The sequence below is a fragment of the Mytilus edulis genome, chromosome 5 (assembly GCF_963676685.1).
Source record: "Mytilus edulis chromosome 5, xbMytEdul2.2, whole genome shotgun sequence".
Lineage (NCBI taxonomy): Eukaryota > Metazoa > Mollusca > Bivalvia > Mytilida > Mytilidae > Mytilus > Mytilus edulis.
In genome coordinates, this window is record NC_092348.1 from 97,225,833 (window position 1) to 97,246,616 (window position 20,784).

At 33.4% G+C, this 20,784-nt stretch overlaps 1 protein-coding gene across 10 annotated transcripts in view; it reads right to left on the reverse strand.

Moving 5' to 3' along the window:
- The window catches only part of LOC139524914 (MAM and LDL-receptor class A domain-containing protein 1-like), a 228,158-nt gene that overhangs the window by 131,616 nt on the left and 75,758 nt on the right, over positions 1-20,784 (reverse strand). For all 10 annotated transcript variants that reach the window (XM_071320091.1, XM_071320086.1, XM_071320088.1 and 7 more), the window contains one exon: positions 3,669-3,757. In XM_071320091.1, the coding sequence (XP_071176192.1) occupies positions 3,669-3,757 (89 nt within the window). The remainder of the gene's footprint in view (positions 1-3,668; positions 3,758-20,784) is intronic.

Consider the following 20,784-nt stretch of genomic DNA (forward strand, 5'->3'; position numbering starts at 1 on the left):
AAATATCAAGTCAGTAACATAAGGTAGTGGTAAGCCTTGAAAGATTTAGATATCAAGTCAGTAACATAAGGTAGTGGTAAGCCTTGGAAGATTTAGATATCAAGTCAGTAACATAAGGTAGGGGTAAGCCTTGGAAGATTTAGATATCAAGTCAGTAACATAAGGTAGGGGTTAGCCTTAAAAGATTTAGATATCAAGTCAGTAACATAAGGTAGAAGTAAACCTTGGAAGATTTAGATATCAAGTCAGTATCATAAGGTAGGAGTAAACCTTGGAAGGTTTAGATATCAAGTCAGTAACATAAGGTAGTGGTAAGCCTTGGAAGATTTAGATATCAAGTCAGTAACATAAGGTAGTGGTAAGCCTTATAAGATTTAGATATCAAGTCAGTAACATAAGGTAGTGGTAAGCCTTGGAAGATTTAGATATCAAGTCAGTAACATAAAGTAGTGGTAAGCCTTATAAGATTTTGATATCAAGTCAGTAACATAAGGTAGTGGTAAGCCTTGGAAGATTTAGATATCAAGTCAGTAACATAAGGTAGTGGTAAGCCTTGGAAGATTTAAAAAGCAAGTCAGTAACATAAGGTAGGGTTAAGCCTTGGAAGATTTAGATATCAAGTCAGTAACATAAGGTAGAGGTAAGCCTTGAACGATTTAGATATCAAGTCAGTTACATAAGGTAGTGGTAAGCCTTGGAAGATTAAGGTGTCAAGTTAATAACATAAGGTTGTGGTAAACCTCGGAAGATTTAGATATCAAGTCAGTAACATAAGTTAGTGGTAAGCCTTGGAAGATGTAGATATCAAGTCAGTAACATAAGGTAGGGGTAAGCCTTTGAAGATTTAAATATCAAGTTAGTAACATAAGGTAGTGGAACGCCTTGGAAAATTTAGATATCAAGTCAGTAACATAAGGTAGGGGTAAGCCTTTGAAGATTTAGAAATCAAGTCAGTAACATAAGGTAGGGGTAAGCCTTGGAAGATTTAGATATCAAGTCAGTAACATAAGGTAGGGGTAAGACTTGGAAGATTTAGATATCAAGTCAGTAACATAAGGTAAGGGTAATCCTTGGAAGATTTAGATATCAAGTCAGTAACATAAGATAGTGGTAAGCCTTGGCAGATTTAGATATCAAGTCAGTAACATAAGGTAGGGGTAAGCCTTGGAAGATTTAGATATCAAGTCAGTAACATAAGGTAGGGGTAAGCCTTGGAAGATTTAGATATCAAGTCAGTAACATAAGGTAGGGGTAAGCCTTGGAAGATTTAGAAATCAAGTCAGTAACATAAAGTAGGGTTAAGCCTTGGAAGATTTAGATATCAAGTCAGTAACATAAGATAGTGGTAAGCCTTGGAAGATTTAGATATCAAGTCAGTAACATAAGGTAGGGGTAAGCCTTGGAAGATTTAGATATCAAGTCAGTAACATAAGGTAGTGGTAAGCCTTGGAATATTTAGATATCAAGTCCGTAACATAAGGTAGAGGTAAGCCTTGGAAGATTTAGATATCAAGTCAGTTACATAAGGTAGTGGTAAGCCTTGGAAGATTTAGATATCAAGTCAGTAACATAAGGTAGTGGTAAGCCTTGGAAGATTTAGATATCAAGTCAGTAACATAAGGTAAGGGTAATCCTTGGAAGATTTAGAAATCAAGTCAGTAACATGAAGTAGGGTTTAGCCTTGGAAGATTTAGATATCAAGTCAGTAACATAAGATAGTGGTAAGCCTTGGCAGATTTAGATATCAAGTCAGTAACATAAGGTAGGGGTAAGCCTTGGAAGATTTAGATATCAAGTCAGTAACATAAGGTAGGGGTAAGCCTTGGAAGATTTAGATATCAAGTCAGTAACATAAGGTAGTGGTAAACCTTGGAAGAGTCAGATATCAAGTCAGTAACATAAGGTATTGGAAAGCCTTGGAACATTAGATATCAAGTCAGTAACATAAGGTAGGGGTAAACCTTGGAAGATTTAGATATCAAGTCAGTTACATAAGGTAGTGGTAAGCCTTGGAAAATTGAGATATCAAGTCAGTAACATAAGGTAGAGGTAAGCCTTCGAAGATTTAGAAATCAAGTCAGTAACATAAGGTAGGGGTAAGCCTTGGAAGATTTAGATATCAAGTCAGTAACATAAGGTAGGGGTAAGCCTTGGAAGATTTAGATATCAAGTTAGTAACATACGGTAGGGTGAAGCCTTGGAAGATTTAGATATCAAGTCAGTAACATCAGGTAGGGTGAAGCCTTGGATGTTCTAAATATCAAGTCAGCACATAAGGTAGTGGTTAACGTTGGAAGATTTAGATATCAAGTCAGTAACATTAGGTAGTGGTAAGCCTTGGAAGATTTAGATATCAAGTCAGTAACATAAGGTAGTGGTTAGCTTTAGCCGAAAACGTATTACACAGTAAAGCTGACTTATATAAACCCTGAAACCAAGTTTCAGAAATCCCTGTATTGTAGTTCCTGAGAAAAATGTGACGAAAATTTTCAACTTGGCTATCATGTGTTAAATCATACAAGTGTTCGGTGAACAGGAAGTTGACGAGTGATGAATCTGAAAACGTATCATACAGTATAGCAGACTTATATAAACCCTGAAACCAAATTTCAGAAATCCTAGTATTGTAGTTCCTGAGAAAATGTGACGGAAATTTTCAACTTGGCTATCATGTGCTAAATGATACAAGTGTTCAATAAACAGGAATTTGACGAGTGATGAATCCGAAAACGTATCACACAGTAAAGCTGACTTATATAAACCCTGAAACCAAATTTCAGAAATCTTTGTATTGTAGTTCCTCAGAAAAATGTGACGAAAATTTTCAACTTGGCTATCATGTGTAAAATCATACAAGTGTTTGGTAAACAGGAAGTTCGCGAGTGATGAATCTGAAAACACATCACAGGGTATAGCTGACTTATATAAACCCTGAAACCAAATTTCAGAAATCCTTGCATTGTAGTTCCTCAGAAAAATGGGACAAAAATATTCATGGGACGGACGGACTGATGGAAGGATGGACAGATAGAGGTAAAACAGTATACCCCTCCTTTTTCAAAGCGGGGTATTTTTTAAAGGGGAGGTATAATTATGCAAATTAGAAAGATCATATCATAGGAAACCTGAAGTGAGACGGACAGACAGCTGAATGTATAACAATTGAAAGAAGGATCAATGAACTGAAACCCAGACCAAAAAACATAATGCCACTAATTAGTAAGACATAATAAGTGAGACATAAAAACACAAGAGTGGAAGTTAATGGGTACTTTTACATCCCATACAACAAAAGGACTTATCTGAAAGAACTCATAGTACTGCCAGCTATAGTTCAAAGCCAGTAACAAAAAGCATGCAGCTAAGATTAAATTATAAATCTGTTCATGATGAAGTTATACCGAGGCATCTAAGACTAAATTATAAATCTGTTCATGATGAAGTAATACCCAGGCTATTTGATCATCAATACAAAAATTGAATTTACAGTATATCTGTTTATATTTCGTTTCATGTTTTGTACTGATATATTAAACATATATATTCTATCATCTTATGTATTTGTAATGTAATTGATTGTAATGATAAATGTTTGTTCTTAGTTTTTGTGTTGTTGACAATCTATATTTTAGATTTTATATGAATAAAATCTTTTTACTTTGACTTACACTTCTAAGAGTCCAATCAAAATCATCATTTGTAGCTTCAACCAAAAAACATGGAGCACCATCTTCAAATGTACATGTCAGGGTACCATCTGAAAATATAGAGAAAAACGTAGAGCACCACCCTCAAATGTACATGTCAGGGTAACTTCTGAAAGGATAAGAGAAAAACATGGAGCACCACCCTCAAAAGTACATGTTTAGGTACCTTCTGAAAAGATAAAAGAAAACATGGAGCACCATCTTTAAATGTACATGTCTGAGTGCCATTATTACTTTGTACCAGCATGTCCAACCACAGTGAAGGTAACCAGTCTAAATAATAGAAACTCTGGAGTCAAAAGTTGGTAATATGAAAGTAGTCTATTCAAGAATAGTTTAAAAGTCTAATCATCTGGAATTAAAAAATCAGGATTTAATTATATGGTGATAAGAGAAAAGACACATTATTTTTTAAGATACTGTAAATTCAGAAATAATTGCGTGCATTTATTATTGCGATTTTGTCATTTTAGACTTAAATGCAATTTTAATTTTTACAATTTTTAAAAAAAATTCTGTTTCATTAAAATAAAATATTTCAAATTGCGAGTTCAAATTATTGCGTTTACAACTCTATCGTATTTTTTGCAAAAACAAAAACCTTGCAATAATTTCTGAATTTACAGTATTCAAGATTTGTCATTTATTTTCCTGATATTCTGGATGAGAAGGCTTATACCCCCTTTTCATTCCTCACAAAGTGTTGGTATAGATGTACAGATTAGATATATACTATAAAACATCAAAATAAATACCTGTTGGTTGAGACGTAGTTGGTGCAACAGCAGTCGGTGCAGCAGTAGTCGGTGCAGCAGTAGTCGGTGCAGCAGTAGTCGGTGCAGCCGTAGTTGGTGCAGCCGTAGTTGGGGCAGCTGTAGTTGGTGAAGCGGTAGTTGGTGCTGCTGTAGTTGGTGCAGCTGTAACTGGTGCAGCAGTAGTTGGTGCAGCCGTAGTTGGTGCAGCGGTAGTTGGTGCAGCGGTACTTGGTGCAGCAGTAGTTGGTGCAGCCGTAGTTGGTGCAGCCGTAGTTGGTGCAGCTGTAGTTGGTACAGCCGTAGTTGGTGAAGCGGTAGTTGGTGCAGCTGTAACTGGGTTGCCTGTAAAATAATGGACATTTTACCATGACTTCTTAATACACTGAGACAACTATTTTAAATATTTCTTATTTCTATTTAGCTTGTTTAAAAATAGTAATATAAGATACTTATTATGCTTTTAAAATTTGAAAGCACAATCCCCAAGGTTATACAATAACTTCCATTTAAATAGAAGAACAATTGCACATATTTTATCTGTCCATGAACAATAACCATGATAATTAAAAAAAAATGTTTTCATTCTTTTAAAGTTGATATATATATCATAGTGAAAAAATTGCTTCAAAGCAAATGCAATGCAATTTTTAAAGTAATTAACATTTCCATAACTCTTTCAAAAATATTTGATCTATACTATAATACTAGCAAACTTTTCCTCGACATTGCTGATATAAATATAAAAGTCTAGAGAGTGCTTACAAACCAATTTTCAGAAAATTAATACATGTATTTCCAAATTGAAAAAAAAATCTTTTAAAAATAGAAAAATTAAAAAAATTTACTTGCTTTTGACATTTATACCAATATTTATCTACTGTACAAGTTTGATTATAAACTGTTATTACAGAGACATGTCTTCCTTTTTGTAGGTTCAATAATGCAAATGTTGATATTAAAATAGCAGCACTATAACATGTAAGTTTTACAAATATTCTAAGTCAATGAACCATGACTTAAGGTACATGAATAAACAATCTCCATGGAAATGCGATGTGCCAATACTAATACAACTGCATACCAAATACCATTGACTTATCATAAGAAGTTCCCTTTAAACAAACAAATACATGCCAATTAAGCAAAATTCGAAGTCAATAACTGAGGGTCGGGGTAAAATAATCTCCATGGAAATGGGATGTGCCAATGCTAATACCACTGCATACCAAATATCATTGGCCTACCACTAGGGGTTCCCCATAAGCCAATCTTACCACAAACTAATATAATAGTTATCAAATATGGAAAGCCTCAGCTGTCATATATTAGAGATTTACAAAACGTTATGCTGAAGCTTAAAATGTACAGTTAAGACAGTGTGATGTTGAATTGAGTCATCAAAATGCTAACTCTGAATTACAATATGCTAAGTTGAATATGCGCAATGTTGACTTGCAATGACAAGTGCTGTAGTCGTGATATTATAATGATAAGTCACGATGTAGTGATGATATGCCGAACACACGTTACGTTGAGTTTAAAGTAAATGATGTGAAGTTGACGTTGCATGATGTTAGCTTGCAGATGGATAATGCTCAGTCATCCACTTCGATTGCTATGATCACAAATAAATTGAACAGCTACAATGTATGGTGCTGACTTGTTATTAATAAATGTTTAGCTGAAATAATACGATGTTATCTCATTGTGATATTGCAATAGGTCAATCATGCAATCTGTTGATTTAAAAGACCATGATGTACAGTTGAAAGTACATGATGTTAAGTTAAGATAACACGATTCTACACCACTATATTTAAACAAAAGGCCCACCATACAATGTGTTGACTTAAAACAACACAATGCAACGTTGAAAGTACATGATGTTAAGCTAAGTTATCATGATGGTTTATCAGTATAATGTCACGATGGGCTTACCATACAATATGCTCACTCGAAACTACAAGACGTACAGTTGAAATTTTGTAATGTTAAGCTATGATAGCATGATGTTATATCAATTTAATGTCACGATGGGCTTACCATACAATAAGCTCACTTGAAACTACAAGACGTACAGTTGAAATTTTGTAATGTTAAGCTAAGATTGCATGCTATTATATCAATATAATGTCACGATAGGCTTACCACACGATATGCTCACTTAAAACTACACAACGTTCAGTTGAAAGTATGTGATGTTAAGCTATGATAGCATGTTGTTATATCATTTGAATATCACGATAGGCTTACCATACACTATGCTCATTTAAAACTACACAACGTACAGTTGAAAGTATGTGATGTTAAGCTATGATAGCATGTTGTTATATTATTTGAATGTCACGATAGGCTTACCATACACTATGCTCATTTAAAACTACACAACGTACAGTTGAAAGTATGTGATGTTGAGCTATGATAGCACGATGTTATATCATAACAATGTCACGATAGGCTGGCCATACACTATGCTCATTCAAAACTACACGACGTACAGTTGAAAGTACATGTTGTTGAGCTAAGATTGCACGATGTTATATCATTATGACGTCACGAGAGGCTAATCATAAATGTGTTGACTTTAAACTACACGATGTAAATTTGAAGAAGTTTGGTCTTGACTTGAAACAGTAAAATGTTAAGTTATAAAAACAGAACGTGAAGTCGAAATAAAACAATGATCGGATGACAAATACTTGTGCAGAATTGAAGATTTTTGGTGTTGACTTCGAATATAGTACAAATGTTAGATCGTTTTTATGGTTAATTGAAAGAAAATAATGATGCGTAAAACATTACAGAATTATGTGAATTGAAACTGCAATTCTATGGAAAAGAATGAGGGACAAATCCCCAGGATTTTTCTTCTTCACGTGCAAGTTGATGAATATTAATGACATTTAACTCAAGAGTCAAAATGATATACAAAGAAAGTTTTCCATCAATACATAAAGCAAAAGAATTACCCATCGCTAAATATTACACTTGAATACAGTTTTGCCGTATATTTTACATGTTTTCTATGGAAAAAAAATTTTATGATCTAAACCCAGACTTTTTTTTCTGAACAATATTTAAGAAAATATTTATCTACGGTTGTGTGTTAATATATACAACATAGTGTTGTGGCTTTATAGGACTTATGACTGTAAGGGTAAAATTTCTACTCATATAAAATCACATCTATGTAAGAGTTATCAGAGCATTTGTATTTACCACTCCTCTTTTCTGCGAAATGAAATATAAAAAACAAAGATCAACTGATATGACAAATAATACGCTAAAACGAAGGACTGAGAGGGCCAGAGCTATATGAGAATGTGCCCCAGGCCTTGTTAGAGGTATCTGAATGTTCTTTTCCACGAAATAAAACAAAAGAATCTGGACTTAATCAAAACCGATGCGATTACGATTTCCGTAAATCCGTAAAAAGACGGTTTGTTGACTAGTTTGTTGAAAATTCGGCTAGGCAAGTAAAGTATGTCTTGCAACAAAGCAGGGTTTATTCATATTCATACAACACTTACATGTTCTTGTCCTGATTTGCATGTAATATTTGCCACTGTACTTAAAATGCACCCCTTTTCCCCAAAATAAAACCACAAAATCTGGACTTAATCAAAATCGATGCTTTTTGGATTTCCATAGGTTGTCAGAGACGGTGTGTCAACTAGTGTGTAAAAAATTCGGCTAAGCAAGCAAAATATGTCTTGTACAGTTCCAAGATTTATTCATATTCATATCACACTTACATAATCTCGTCCTTATATGCATGTAATATTTGCCACTGTACATGAACACAAATACATTATCATCTCTTCCTTTTTTTTATGAAAAGGAGCCTATTTACTTTTATAAATTGTTATTTGGATGGAGAGATGTCTCATTGGCACCCATACCACATCTACCTATATATCAACTTTGAGCACGTTTACAAATTTGACACCCTGTAATTCATGTTTTTTGGAGTTCCTTGAAAATTATAACACATTCCTTCTTTATTTGCAAAATCGCCAATTGACGGGTGCCACATACAAAATAGGATCTGCTTACCCTTCTGGACCACCTGAGATGACCCCTTTATTAGAGTTTACGGTTTTGCTTAGTCTTTGGTTTTCTATGTTGCGCTTAATATACTGTTGTTTGGCTTTTGATTTTTTTTCTCTCGTTTATTTCGGCTGATGAGTTTTTGTCATGACATTGTCAGTTTGGTTAAGAGTTTTACTATCCCTTTTGTATCTTTCGCCTTCATTTATCCATTTTTGTGTATTTTGATTCATTTTATTTTCAATTCTCCCCTCCCCCCTGAACAGTATAATAGATAACTAATTGAAAACAGAAACCCTTTTCAACAAGGGAAATCTACAAGTAACTTGACGTGACCGAGCTTTTGATACCATTTGGCGTGATGAACTCTGGTTTAAGTTGCTTACTCAACATATAAATGGGAAAATGTATAATGTAATTATACATTTATATGAACATATTAAATCAAATATTGTATATAACAGTAATGTGTCAGACTATTTTATGTGTGACAAAGGTGTCCGCCAAGGTGAAAACTTATCCCCTATATTATTTGCATTATATTTAAATGACCTAGAACACTTTTTGGAAGACCAAAGCCTGCGGGGGCTTGAGAGTATTTCTGAGGAAATGGAGTCCAAGCTTCAAATTTATCTAAAACTGTTTGTAATCCTTTATGCGGACGACACAGTATTATTGGCAGAAAGTGCTGATGATTTACAGAAACAGCTGGATTCCTTCAGTGAATACTGTAATGTTTGGAAGCTTAAAGTTAACGTCACGAAAACTAAAGTGATGATTTTTTCTAGAGGCAGAATGCCGTCAAAATTGCATTTTGATATAGCCATTGAAATTGTTAAAGAATTTAACTATTTGGGCATATTATTATCTAGAACTGGTAATACTAAAATAGCACAGAAACACTTAGCAGAAAAAGCAACAAAAAGCTATGTTTAATGTGTTGAAAGCAGGCCGCATGCATAATCTTTCTATTCAATGTCACTTAGATCTTTTTGATAAAGTTGTGAAACCCATACTTTTGTATGGATGTGAAATTTGGAGGCATGGTAATGTTGAAATTATCATATATAGAAAGAATCCATCTGAAATTCTGTAAACTTCTTTTGAAACTGAAAAAATCCACACCTAACTATATGGTATACGGTGAACTTGGTAGATATCCTTTGGATATTGATATTAAATTAACAATAGTGTCTTATTGATGTAAGTTATTATCCGCTAAAGAGACTAAGCTATCTTCTATCGCATATAGACTATAAAAAACACTATTTATTGTTAATAATGTATATATATATTTTGTGAGTAAAGTTAAAAATATTTTGGATGAATGTGGTTTTTCAAATATTTGGATTTCTCAATGTTTTGGTAATGATATATGGTTAAAAAATGCACTTAAGTTGCGATTACAAGACCATTATAAACAGTTGTGGAACCACAAACAGACTCCCAATAGAGACAGGGAGGTGGAATAATGTTAATAGAAATGATAGAAAATGTCATCTTTGTAATATTGGTAGTATTGGAGACGAATTACATTATCTGCTAGAATGTCCATTTTTTAACGACAGTAGAAAAGAGGGACGAAAGATACCAAAGGGACAGTCGAACTCATAAATCTAAATCAAACTGACGACGCCATGGCTAAAAATGAAAAAGACAAACAGAAAAACAATAGTACATATGACACAACATAGAAAACTAAAGAATAAACAACACGAACCCCACCAAAAACTAGGGGTGATCTCAGGTGCTCTGGAAGGGTAAGCAGACCCTGCTCCACATGTGGCACCCGTCGTGTGAAAATTATACCTTGATAAGTACTATTTGGCTCGTGTTAATACACTAAAATTTGGAAAACTGATGAGCAAACTAAACAAAAAGTCAGAGTTAAAAAGATTATATAAGCTTATAAAGTGTATAAATAAACATGTGGGTCCTCCTGGCTAAAATGAATATTATTTTGAAACCACTGTATTTTATATATGTTTTGTAAATAGATGCACATTCATGTACATATTTTGCACTCTCTCTGTACCTATGTATCTGTAATGGTTATGAGAATAAAGATATATTATATTGTAAATTTCTTCCTCATTAGAGATATTGCCCTTAGGGTAGATCGGGTGTCTTCCGTCATCTTATATTCTCATATAGCACGTACAACACAATCGATTTAGATCTAAAAAATATATACAAATTTTGAGAGAGGAATCATTGTTTTTCATATCTAGTATTTTTCATCTTGACGAAGAAAATTATGTGATTTATCTTATTAAAACGACTATTTGTTGTTGAATACAGAACGTTTTTTGCATATTTTTAAACTTTCCATATAAGGGGAGATAACTTGGATAACATTATTTTTTTTGTAGGATTATTTTTTTATTTTTTTTTGCCAGGGCATTGTCAGTCTGTTTTCGACTTATGAGTTTGAAATCTCTTTGGCATATTTCGTCTCTAATGATGGAATGTGTAGGGACTTTATCTATTTTGTTTTGTAAACAGAAAACGAGTCTCGTGATCCCAGTTTTTATTTTTATTTTCTAAAATTGAGTTTTCCATGTATAGTTAATACAAAATTTGACAATACATGCATAACCTGTAGCTGGCGAGAGAGAGAGAGAGAGAGAGAGAGAGAGAGAGAGAGAGAGAGAGAGAGAGAGAGAGAGAGAGAGAGAGAGAGAGGAGAGAGAGAGAGAGAGAGAGAGAGAGAGAGAGAGAGAGAGAGAGAGAGAGAGAGAGAGAGAGAGGAGAGAGAAACTGTTCCACAAATTAATCAAAGCAATACCAAAATAATTCATATATAAAAAAGAAGATGTGGTATAATTGCCAATGAGACAACAAGAGACCAAAATGACACAGACATTAACAACTATAGATCACCGTACGGCCTTCAACAATGAGCCAAGCCCATACCGCATAGTCATGCACTTTATCAAATTTTACAGATTTTTTTTCTTTTTCTTTGAAAACACATATAGATAGAGAGACGCTGTAAAGAACCAAGAAAATCACTATAGACAAGAAAATAAGTGACGGAAATCATTAATTGTCTTCTTATTATAAGTTATATGGTCATTGTCCATAAATTGATTTTCCAATTTAAAAAAAATAAATATTCTCCGAGTGGATATACAGATAAACCTGGGCACTATCTTACTTGGTGCTGGAAAAATGGTTGGCACTGCTGTAAGGCATGATGTTTTTTTTTTTTTTAGAAAGTTGACGATTTATACTGGAGGCTCTAGGTCAAATTTAATTAGGTTTCATAGACTTCATGTATGAGCGAAAAGTATACAACAGAATCTACCATACTTTATGTTTGGGTTGGCCCCATGCAGTATCTAGATTCCTCCACCTATCAATTCATCCATATGGATACATTCGAATTTTATAGATTATTATTCAATTAATAATTTCATTATATTGTTTGGTGGTGTTGGTTTTTTTTGGAGGGGGTGAGGTCACATTCTCTTTTACAGTTCTACTCTTTAGCGTATCATTTATCAGGTCTGTTGGGTTTAATTTTGTAGAATAAGTCCATATTAGTTTCTTTTATGTTGGAGAAAAGGGAGCGGTATTAAATAAAAATGATCTGATAACTCTGACACGGATCTGGTGTTATAACCTTAATAGATCATTTCTCAGAAAATTTGAATTTTGTGAGAGGGCATAAGACTTTGTATTCCCTGTCAGTGATATATATTTTTTTGTCGTGTAAAAGGAATTTAAACGAGAGAAAAAAAAACTAATCACATGAGGATTATTATAAAAAGTCGTTTAGTCTTTACACTGAAAAATTAACAGTTAAAAAGCTTATTATGTAAACGCTGTATAAATAAACGGGAATGTGGGTTACGTATAACTGGGACAGCAATCCAACGACGAAAAAAATATCAAAATACATAGTGAGGGTAACAAATTAAACAGATTTCACCAAAAAATTGTTATTAAAATCGAGTTCTTAAAAATAACGAAAAACATTAAGTTATGACAATTACCGACGAGGTTCCTGACTTGGAACAGATACACGGAAATATGATTGCCACAATAGTATGTTGTATATATATATATATATATTAACACACAACATATATAAATATTTTTCTTAAATATTGTTCATAAAAAAAAGTCTGGGTTTTAAATCATAAAAAAAAAATTCCCAAGAAAACATGTAAAATATACGACAAAACTGTATTTAAGTGTTATATATAGGGATGGGTAATTCTTTTGCTTTATGTATTGATGGAAAACTTTCTTTGTATATCATTTTGCCTCTTGAATTAAATTTCATTAATATTCATCAACTTGCAAGTGAAGAAGGAAAAATCCTGGGGATTTGTCCCTCATTCTACTCCATAGAATTGCAGTTTCAATTCACATAATTCTGTAATGTTTACCGCATCATTATTGTCTTTCAATTTAACATAAAAACGATCCAACATTTGTACTATATTCGAAGTCAACACCAAAAATCTTTAATTCTGCACCAGTATTTGTCAACCTATCATTGTTTTATTTCGACTTCACGTTCTGTTTTTATAACTTATCATTTTACTGAAAACCATTTCAAGCCAAGACCAAACTACTTCAAATTTAGATCGTGTAGTTTAAAGTCAACACATTTTATGATAAGCCTCTCGTGACGTCATAATGATATATCATCGTGCTATCTTAGCTCAACAACACGTACTTTCAACTGTACGTCGTGTAGTTTTAAATGAGCATATTGTATGGCCAGCCTATCGTGACATTGTTATGATATAACATCGTGCTATCATAGCTCAACATCACATACTTTCAACTGTACGTCATGTAGTTTTGAATGAGCATATTGTATGGCCAGCCTATCGTGATATTATTATGATATAACATCGTGCTATCATAGCTCAACATCACATACTTTCAACTGTACGTTGTGTAGTTTTAAATGAGCATAGTGTATGGTAAGCCTATCGTGACATTCAAATGATATAACAACATGCTATCATAGCTTAACATCACATACTTTCAACTGTTCGTTGTGTAGTTTTAAATGAGCATAGTGTATGGTAAGCCTATCGTGATATTCAAATGATATAACAACATGCTATCATAGCTTAACATCACATGCTTTCAACTGAACGTTGTGTAGTTTTAAGTGAGCATATCGTGTGGTAAGCCTATCGTGACATTATATTGATATAACAGCATGCTATCTTAGCTTAACATTACAAAATTTCAACTGTACGTCTTGTAGTTTCGAGTGAGCATATTGTATGGTAAGCTCATCGTGACATTAAATTGATATAACATCATGCTATCATAGCTTAACATTACAAAATTTCAACTGTACGTCTTGTAGTTTTGAGTGAGCATATTGTATGGTAAGCCCATCGTGACATTATACTAATAAACCATCGTGATATCTTAGCTTAACATTTATTAATAACAAGTCAGCACCATACATTGTAGCTGTTCAATTTATTTGTTATCATAGCAATTGAAGTGGATGACTGAGCATTATCCATCTGCAAGCTAAAATCATACAACGTCAACTTCACATCATTTACTTTAAACTCAACGTAACGTGTGTTCGGCATATCATCACAACATCGTGACTTATCATTATATCATCACGACTACAGCACTTGTCATTGCAAGTCAACATTGCGCAGATTCATTTTAGCATATTGCAATTCAGAGTTAGCATTTTGATGATTCAATTCAACATCACGCTGTCTTAAAGTTACATTTTAAGCTTCAGCATAACGTTTTGTAAATCTCAAATATATGACAGCTGAGGCTTTCCATAATCAAAGGTACCAGGATTATAATGCATGAAAACTTAAGCAAAAGTTTCAAGGTCAATTGACCATGACTGAGGGGGGGGGGGGGGGGCAAATAATCTCTATGGAAATGAGATATTCCAATAATTATACAACTTCATACCAAGTATCATTTACTTATCACTAATGGTTCCCCATAAACTGACCTAATCACAAACTAATACATGAAAACTAAGCGAAGTTTCAAAGTCAATAGACCATGACCGAGAGGGCGGGGCAAAAATAATTTCCATGGAAATGAAATATGCCAATGCTTATACAACTGCATACATATTATCATTAACTTACCACTAGTGGTTCCTCATTAACTGACCTAATCACAAACTAATACATGAAAACTATGGAAAGTTTCAAAGACAATAGACTATAACTGAGGGGGTGGGGCCAAATAATTTCCATGGTTATGAGATGTGCCAATACTTAAACAACTGCATACCAAATATCTTTGACTTACCACTAGTGGTTCACCATAAACTAGACCTAATCACAAACTAACACATTGTTGAAGCCGAAGCGGCCGCCAACACCAGAAACAGCATACCTATGTCTCGCTTTTTGACTCCGTCAAGGGAGACAAAAATCTGGCAAGAATTCTACATGTGGGAGCACTTATATGGATGGACGTGTGTTATTTCAATGTTCCTCTCAACAGATCACATGGGAGACAGAAAAACTGCCTGCAATTCTGATAACCTTCTCTTTAAATCTATGTAATAATCTTACAAGTTCCTGGAATAAGTGATACATCATCAATGGCCATGTCACTTGACCAACCATATCCACGAACACCTTCAATTGTCATCTGAAACAAGTCACAACACTATATATCTTAACTACAATCATAATAGTCGTTAGTCAAAATAATTCTAAAATTGTCTTATTTTCACATTTTGTGTAGAAAAAATTGTGTTTTAGCATGGTGATGTGTTTGTACTTAACGTTCTTGCTGCTTACAACTATCTCTATCTATAATGAACTTAGCCCAGTAGTTTCAGTGGAAAATGTTAGTAAAAATTTACAAATTTTATGTAAATTGTTAAAAATTGACTATAAAGGACAATGACTCCTTAGGGGGTCAATTGACCATTTTGGTCATGTTGACTTATTTTTAGGTCTTACTTTGCTGTACATTATTGCTGTTTACAGTTTATCTCTATCTATAATATTATTCAAGATAATAACAAACAAAACGGCAAAATTTCCTTAAAATTACCAATTCAGGGGCAGCAACCTAACAACGGGTTTTCCGATTCATCTGAAAATTTCAGGGCAGATAGATCTTGACTTGATAAACAATTTAACTTCAACCAGATTTCGGGCCAGGTGAGCTAAAAAAGAGGAGCCCAAAAAAGCAGCTTGTAAAAAAAACCCAGCTTACCTATGAAAAATTTATGACTAAGAAATTCCTAAATTACTGAAAGCATTGGGAGTCAGCTCCTCGTCTGATTCAGACGAATAAAAACAGTATTTGTTTATAAAAATGGTGAAAAATAGCTGATTTTCATTAAAATTATATCTCTCATTGTTTTCGTTTATTAAGCATGTAGCCACATTTTTCGAGACATTATGTAATTTGAGATGACCCACAGGTAAGTTTACCTGTAATTATCATCGTCAACTTAAATGCTGTTGTAAACTTAGTTTCCGAAAATGATTATTAATGGCAGACGTATGTCTATTAAATAAGCTGCTTACCTTCAGACCATTAATGGCAGGTATGTCTATTTCTGCTACGATCCAATCATTGCCTTGAGCACCAGACCGTGTCCATATATTAGATTTCGCTGTATTTGTCCCCTCAGAGTATATGTTTAAAGTACCCATATAAGATCCCTTCATGTGATAATAAAACATCATACAGCGACTAGTAGCTACAATATATAAGATTACACATTACAACGCCATACAGCGACTAATAGCTACAATATATAAGATTACACATTACAACATCATACAGCGACTAGTAGCTACAATGTATAAGATTACACATTACAATGTCATACAGCGACTAGTAGCTACAATGTATAAGATTACACATTACAATGTCATACAGCGACTAGTAGCTACAATGTATAAGATTACACAATAAAACATCATACAGCGACTAATAGCTACAATGTATAAGATTACACATTACAATGTCATACAGCGACTAGTAGCTACAATGTATAAGATTACACATTACAACATCATACAGCGACTAATAGCTACAATGTATAAGATTACACAATAAAACATCATACAGCGACTAGTAGCTACAATGTATAAGATTACACATTACAACATCATACAGCGACTAGTAGCTACAATGTATAAGATTACACATTACAACGCCATACAGCGACTAGTAGCTACAATGTATAAGATTACACATTACAATGTCATACAGCGACTAGTAGCTACAATGTATAAGATTACACATTACAACATCATACAGCGACTAATAGCTACAATGTATAAGATTACACATTACAATGTCATACAGCGACTAGTAGCTACAATGTATAAGATTACACATTACAACATCATACAGCGACTAGTAGCTACAATGTATAAGATTACACATTACAACGTCATACAGCGACTAGTAGCTACAATGTATAAGATTACACATTACAATGTCATACAGCGACTAGTAGCTACAATATATAAGATTACACATTACAACGTCATACAGCGACTAATAGCTACAATGTATAAGATTACACATTACAATGTCATACAGCGACTAGTAGCTACAATGTATAAGATTACACATTACAACATCATACAGCGACTAATAGCTACAATGTATAAGATTACACATTACAACATCATACAGCGACTAATAGCTACAATGTATAAGATTACACATTACAATGTCATACAGCGACTAGTAGCTACAATGTATAAGATTACACATTACAATGTCATACAGCGACTAGTAGCTACAATGTATAAGATTACACATTACAACATCATACAGCGACTAATAGCTACAATGTATAAGATTACACATTACAATGTCATACAGCGACTAGTAGCTACAATGTATAAGATTACACATTACAATGTCATACAGCGACTAGTAGCTACAATGTATAAGATTACACATTACAACATCATACAGCGACTAATAGCTACAATGTATAAGATTACACAATAAAACATCATACAGCGACTAATAGCTACAATATATAAGATTACACATTACAACATCATACAGCGACTAATAGCTACAATGTATAAGATTACACATTACAATGTCATACAGCGACTAGTAGCTACAATGTATAAGATTACACATTACAATGTCATACAGCGACTAGTAGCTACAATGTATAAGATTACACATTACAATGTCATACAGCGACTAATAGCTACAATGTATAAGATTACACATTACAACATCATACAGCGACTAGTAGCTACAATATATAAGATTACACATTACAACATCATACAGCGACTAGTAGCTACAATGTATAAGATTACACATTACAACGTCATACAGCGACTAGTAGCTACAATGTATAAGATTACACATTACAATGTCATACAGCGACTAGTAGCTACAATGTATAAGATTACACATTACAACGTCATACAGCGACTAGTAGCTACAATGTATAAGATTACACATTACAATGTCATACAGCGACTAGTAGCTACAATATATAAGATTACACATTACAAACAGCGACTAATAGCTACAATGTATAAGATTACACATTACAACGTCATACAGCGACTAATAGCTACAATGTATAAGATTACACATTACAATGTCATACAGCGACTAGTAGCTACAATGTATAAGATTACACATTACAATGTCATACAGCGACTAGTAGCTACAATGTATAAGATTACACATTACAACGTCATACAGCGACTAGTAGCTACAATGTATAAGATTACACATTACAACGTCATACAGCGACTAATAGCTACAATGTATAAGATTACACATTACAATGTCATACAGCGACTAATAGCTACAATATATAAGATTACACATTACAACGCCATACAGCGACTAGTAGCTACAATGTATAAGATTACACATTACAATGTCATACAGCGACTAATAGCTACAATATATAAGATTACACATTACAACATCATACAGAAACTAATAGCTACAATGTATAAGATTACACATTACAATGTCATACAGCGACTAGTAGCTACAATGTATAAGATTACACATTACAACGTCATACAGCGACTAGTAGCTACAATGTATAAGATTACACATTACAATGTCATACAGCGACTAGTAGCTACAATGTATAAGATTACACATTACAATGTCATACAGCGACTAATAGCTACAATGTATAAGATTACACATTACAACGTCATACAGCGACTAGTAGCTACAATGTATAAGATTACACATTACAATGTCATACAGCGACTAGTAGCTACAATATATAAGATTACACATTACAATGTCATACAGCGACTAATAGCTACAATATATAAGATTACACATTACAACATCATACAGCGACTAGTAGCTACAATGTATAAGATTACACATTACAACATCATACAGCGACTAATAGCTACAATGTATAAGATTACACATTACAACGTCATACAGCGACTAATAGCTACAATGTATAAGATTACACATTACAATGTCATACAGCGACTAGTAGCTACAATATATAAGATTACACATTACAATGTCATACAGCGACTAATAGCTACAATATATAAGATTACACATTACAACATCATACAGCGACTAATAGCTACAATGTATAAGATTACACATTACAACGTCATACAGCGACTAATAGCTACAATGTATAAGATTACACATTACAACGTCATACAGCGACTAGTAGCTACAATGTATAAGATTACACATTACAATGTCATACAGCGACTAGTAGCTACAATGTATAAGATTACACATTACAATGTCATACAGCGACTAGTAGCTACAATGTATAAGATTACACATTACAATGTCATACAGCGACTAATAGCTACAATGTATAAGATTACACATTACAACATCATACAGCGACTAGTAGCTACAATGTATAAGATTACACATTACAATGTCATACAGCGACTAGTAGCTACAATGTATAAGATTACACATTACAATGTCATACAGCGACTAGTAGCTACAATGTATAAGATTACACATTACAATGTCATACAGCGACTAGTAGCTACAATGTATAAGATTACACATTACAACATCATACAGCGACTAGTAGCTACAATGTATAAGATTACACATTACAATGTCATACAGCGACTAGTAGCTACAATGTATAAGATTACACATTACAATGTCATACAGCGACTAATAGCTACAATGTATAAGATTACACATTACAACATCATACAGCGACTAATAGCTACAATGTATAAGATTACACATTACAATGTCATACAGCGACTAATAGCTACAATGTATAAGATTACACATTACAATGTCATACAGCGACTAGTAGCTACAATGTATAAGATTACACATTACAATGTCATACAGCGACTAATAGCTACAATGTATAAGATTACACATTACAACGTCATACAGCGACTAGTAGCTACAATGTATAAGATTACACATTACAATGTCATACAGCGACTAGTAGCTACAATGTATAAGATTACACAATAAAACATCATACAGCGACTAGTAGCTACAATGTATAAGATTACACATTACAATGTCATACAGCGACTAGTAGCTACAATGTATAAGATTACACAATAAAACATCATACAGCGACTAATAGCTACAATATATAAGATTACACATTACAATGTCATACAGCGACTAATAGCTACAATGTATAAGATTACACATTACAATGTCATACAGCGACTAGTAGCTACAATGTATAAGATTACACATTACAACATCATACAGCGACTAGTAGCTACAATGTATAAGATTACACATTACAACATCATACAGCGACTAGTAGCTACAATGTATAAGATTACACATTACAATGTCATACAGCGACTAGTAGCTACAATGTATAAGATTACACATTACAATGTCATACAGCGACTAATAGCTACAATGTATAAGATTACACATTACAACGTCATACAGCGACTAGTAGCTACAATGTATAAGATTACACATTACAACGTCATACAGCGACTAGTAGCTACAATGTATAAGATTACACATTACAATGTCATACAGCGACTAATAGCTACAATGTATAAGATTACACATTACAATGTCATACAGCGACTAGTAGCTACAATGTATAAGATTACACATTACAATGTCATACAGCGACTAGTAGCTACAATGTATAAGATTACACATTACAACATCATACAGCGACTAGTAGCTACAATGTATAAGATTACACATTACAACATCATACAGCGACTAGTAGCTACAATGTATAAGATTACACATTACAACGTCATACAGCGACTAGTAGCTACAATATATAAGATTAC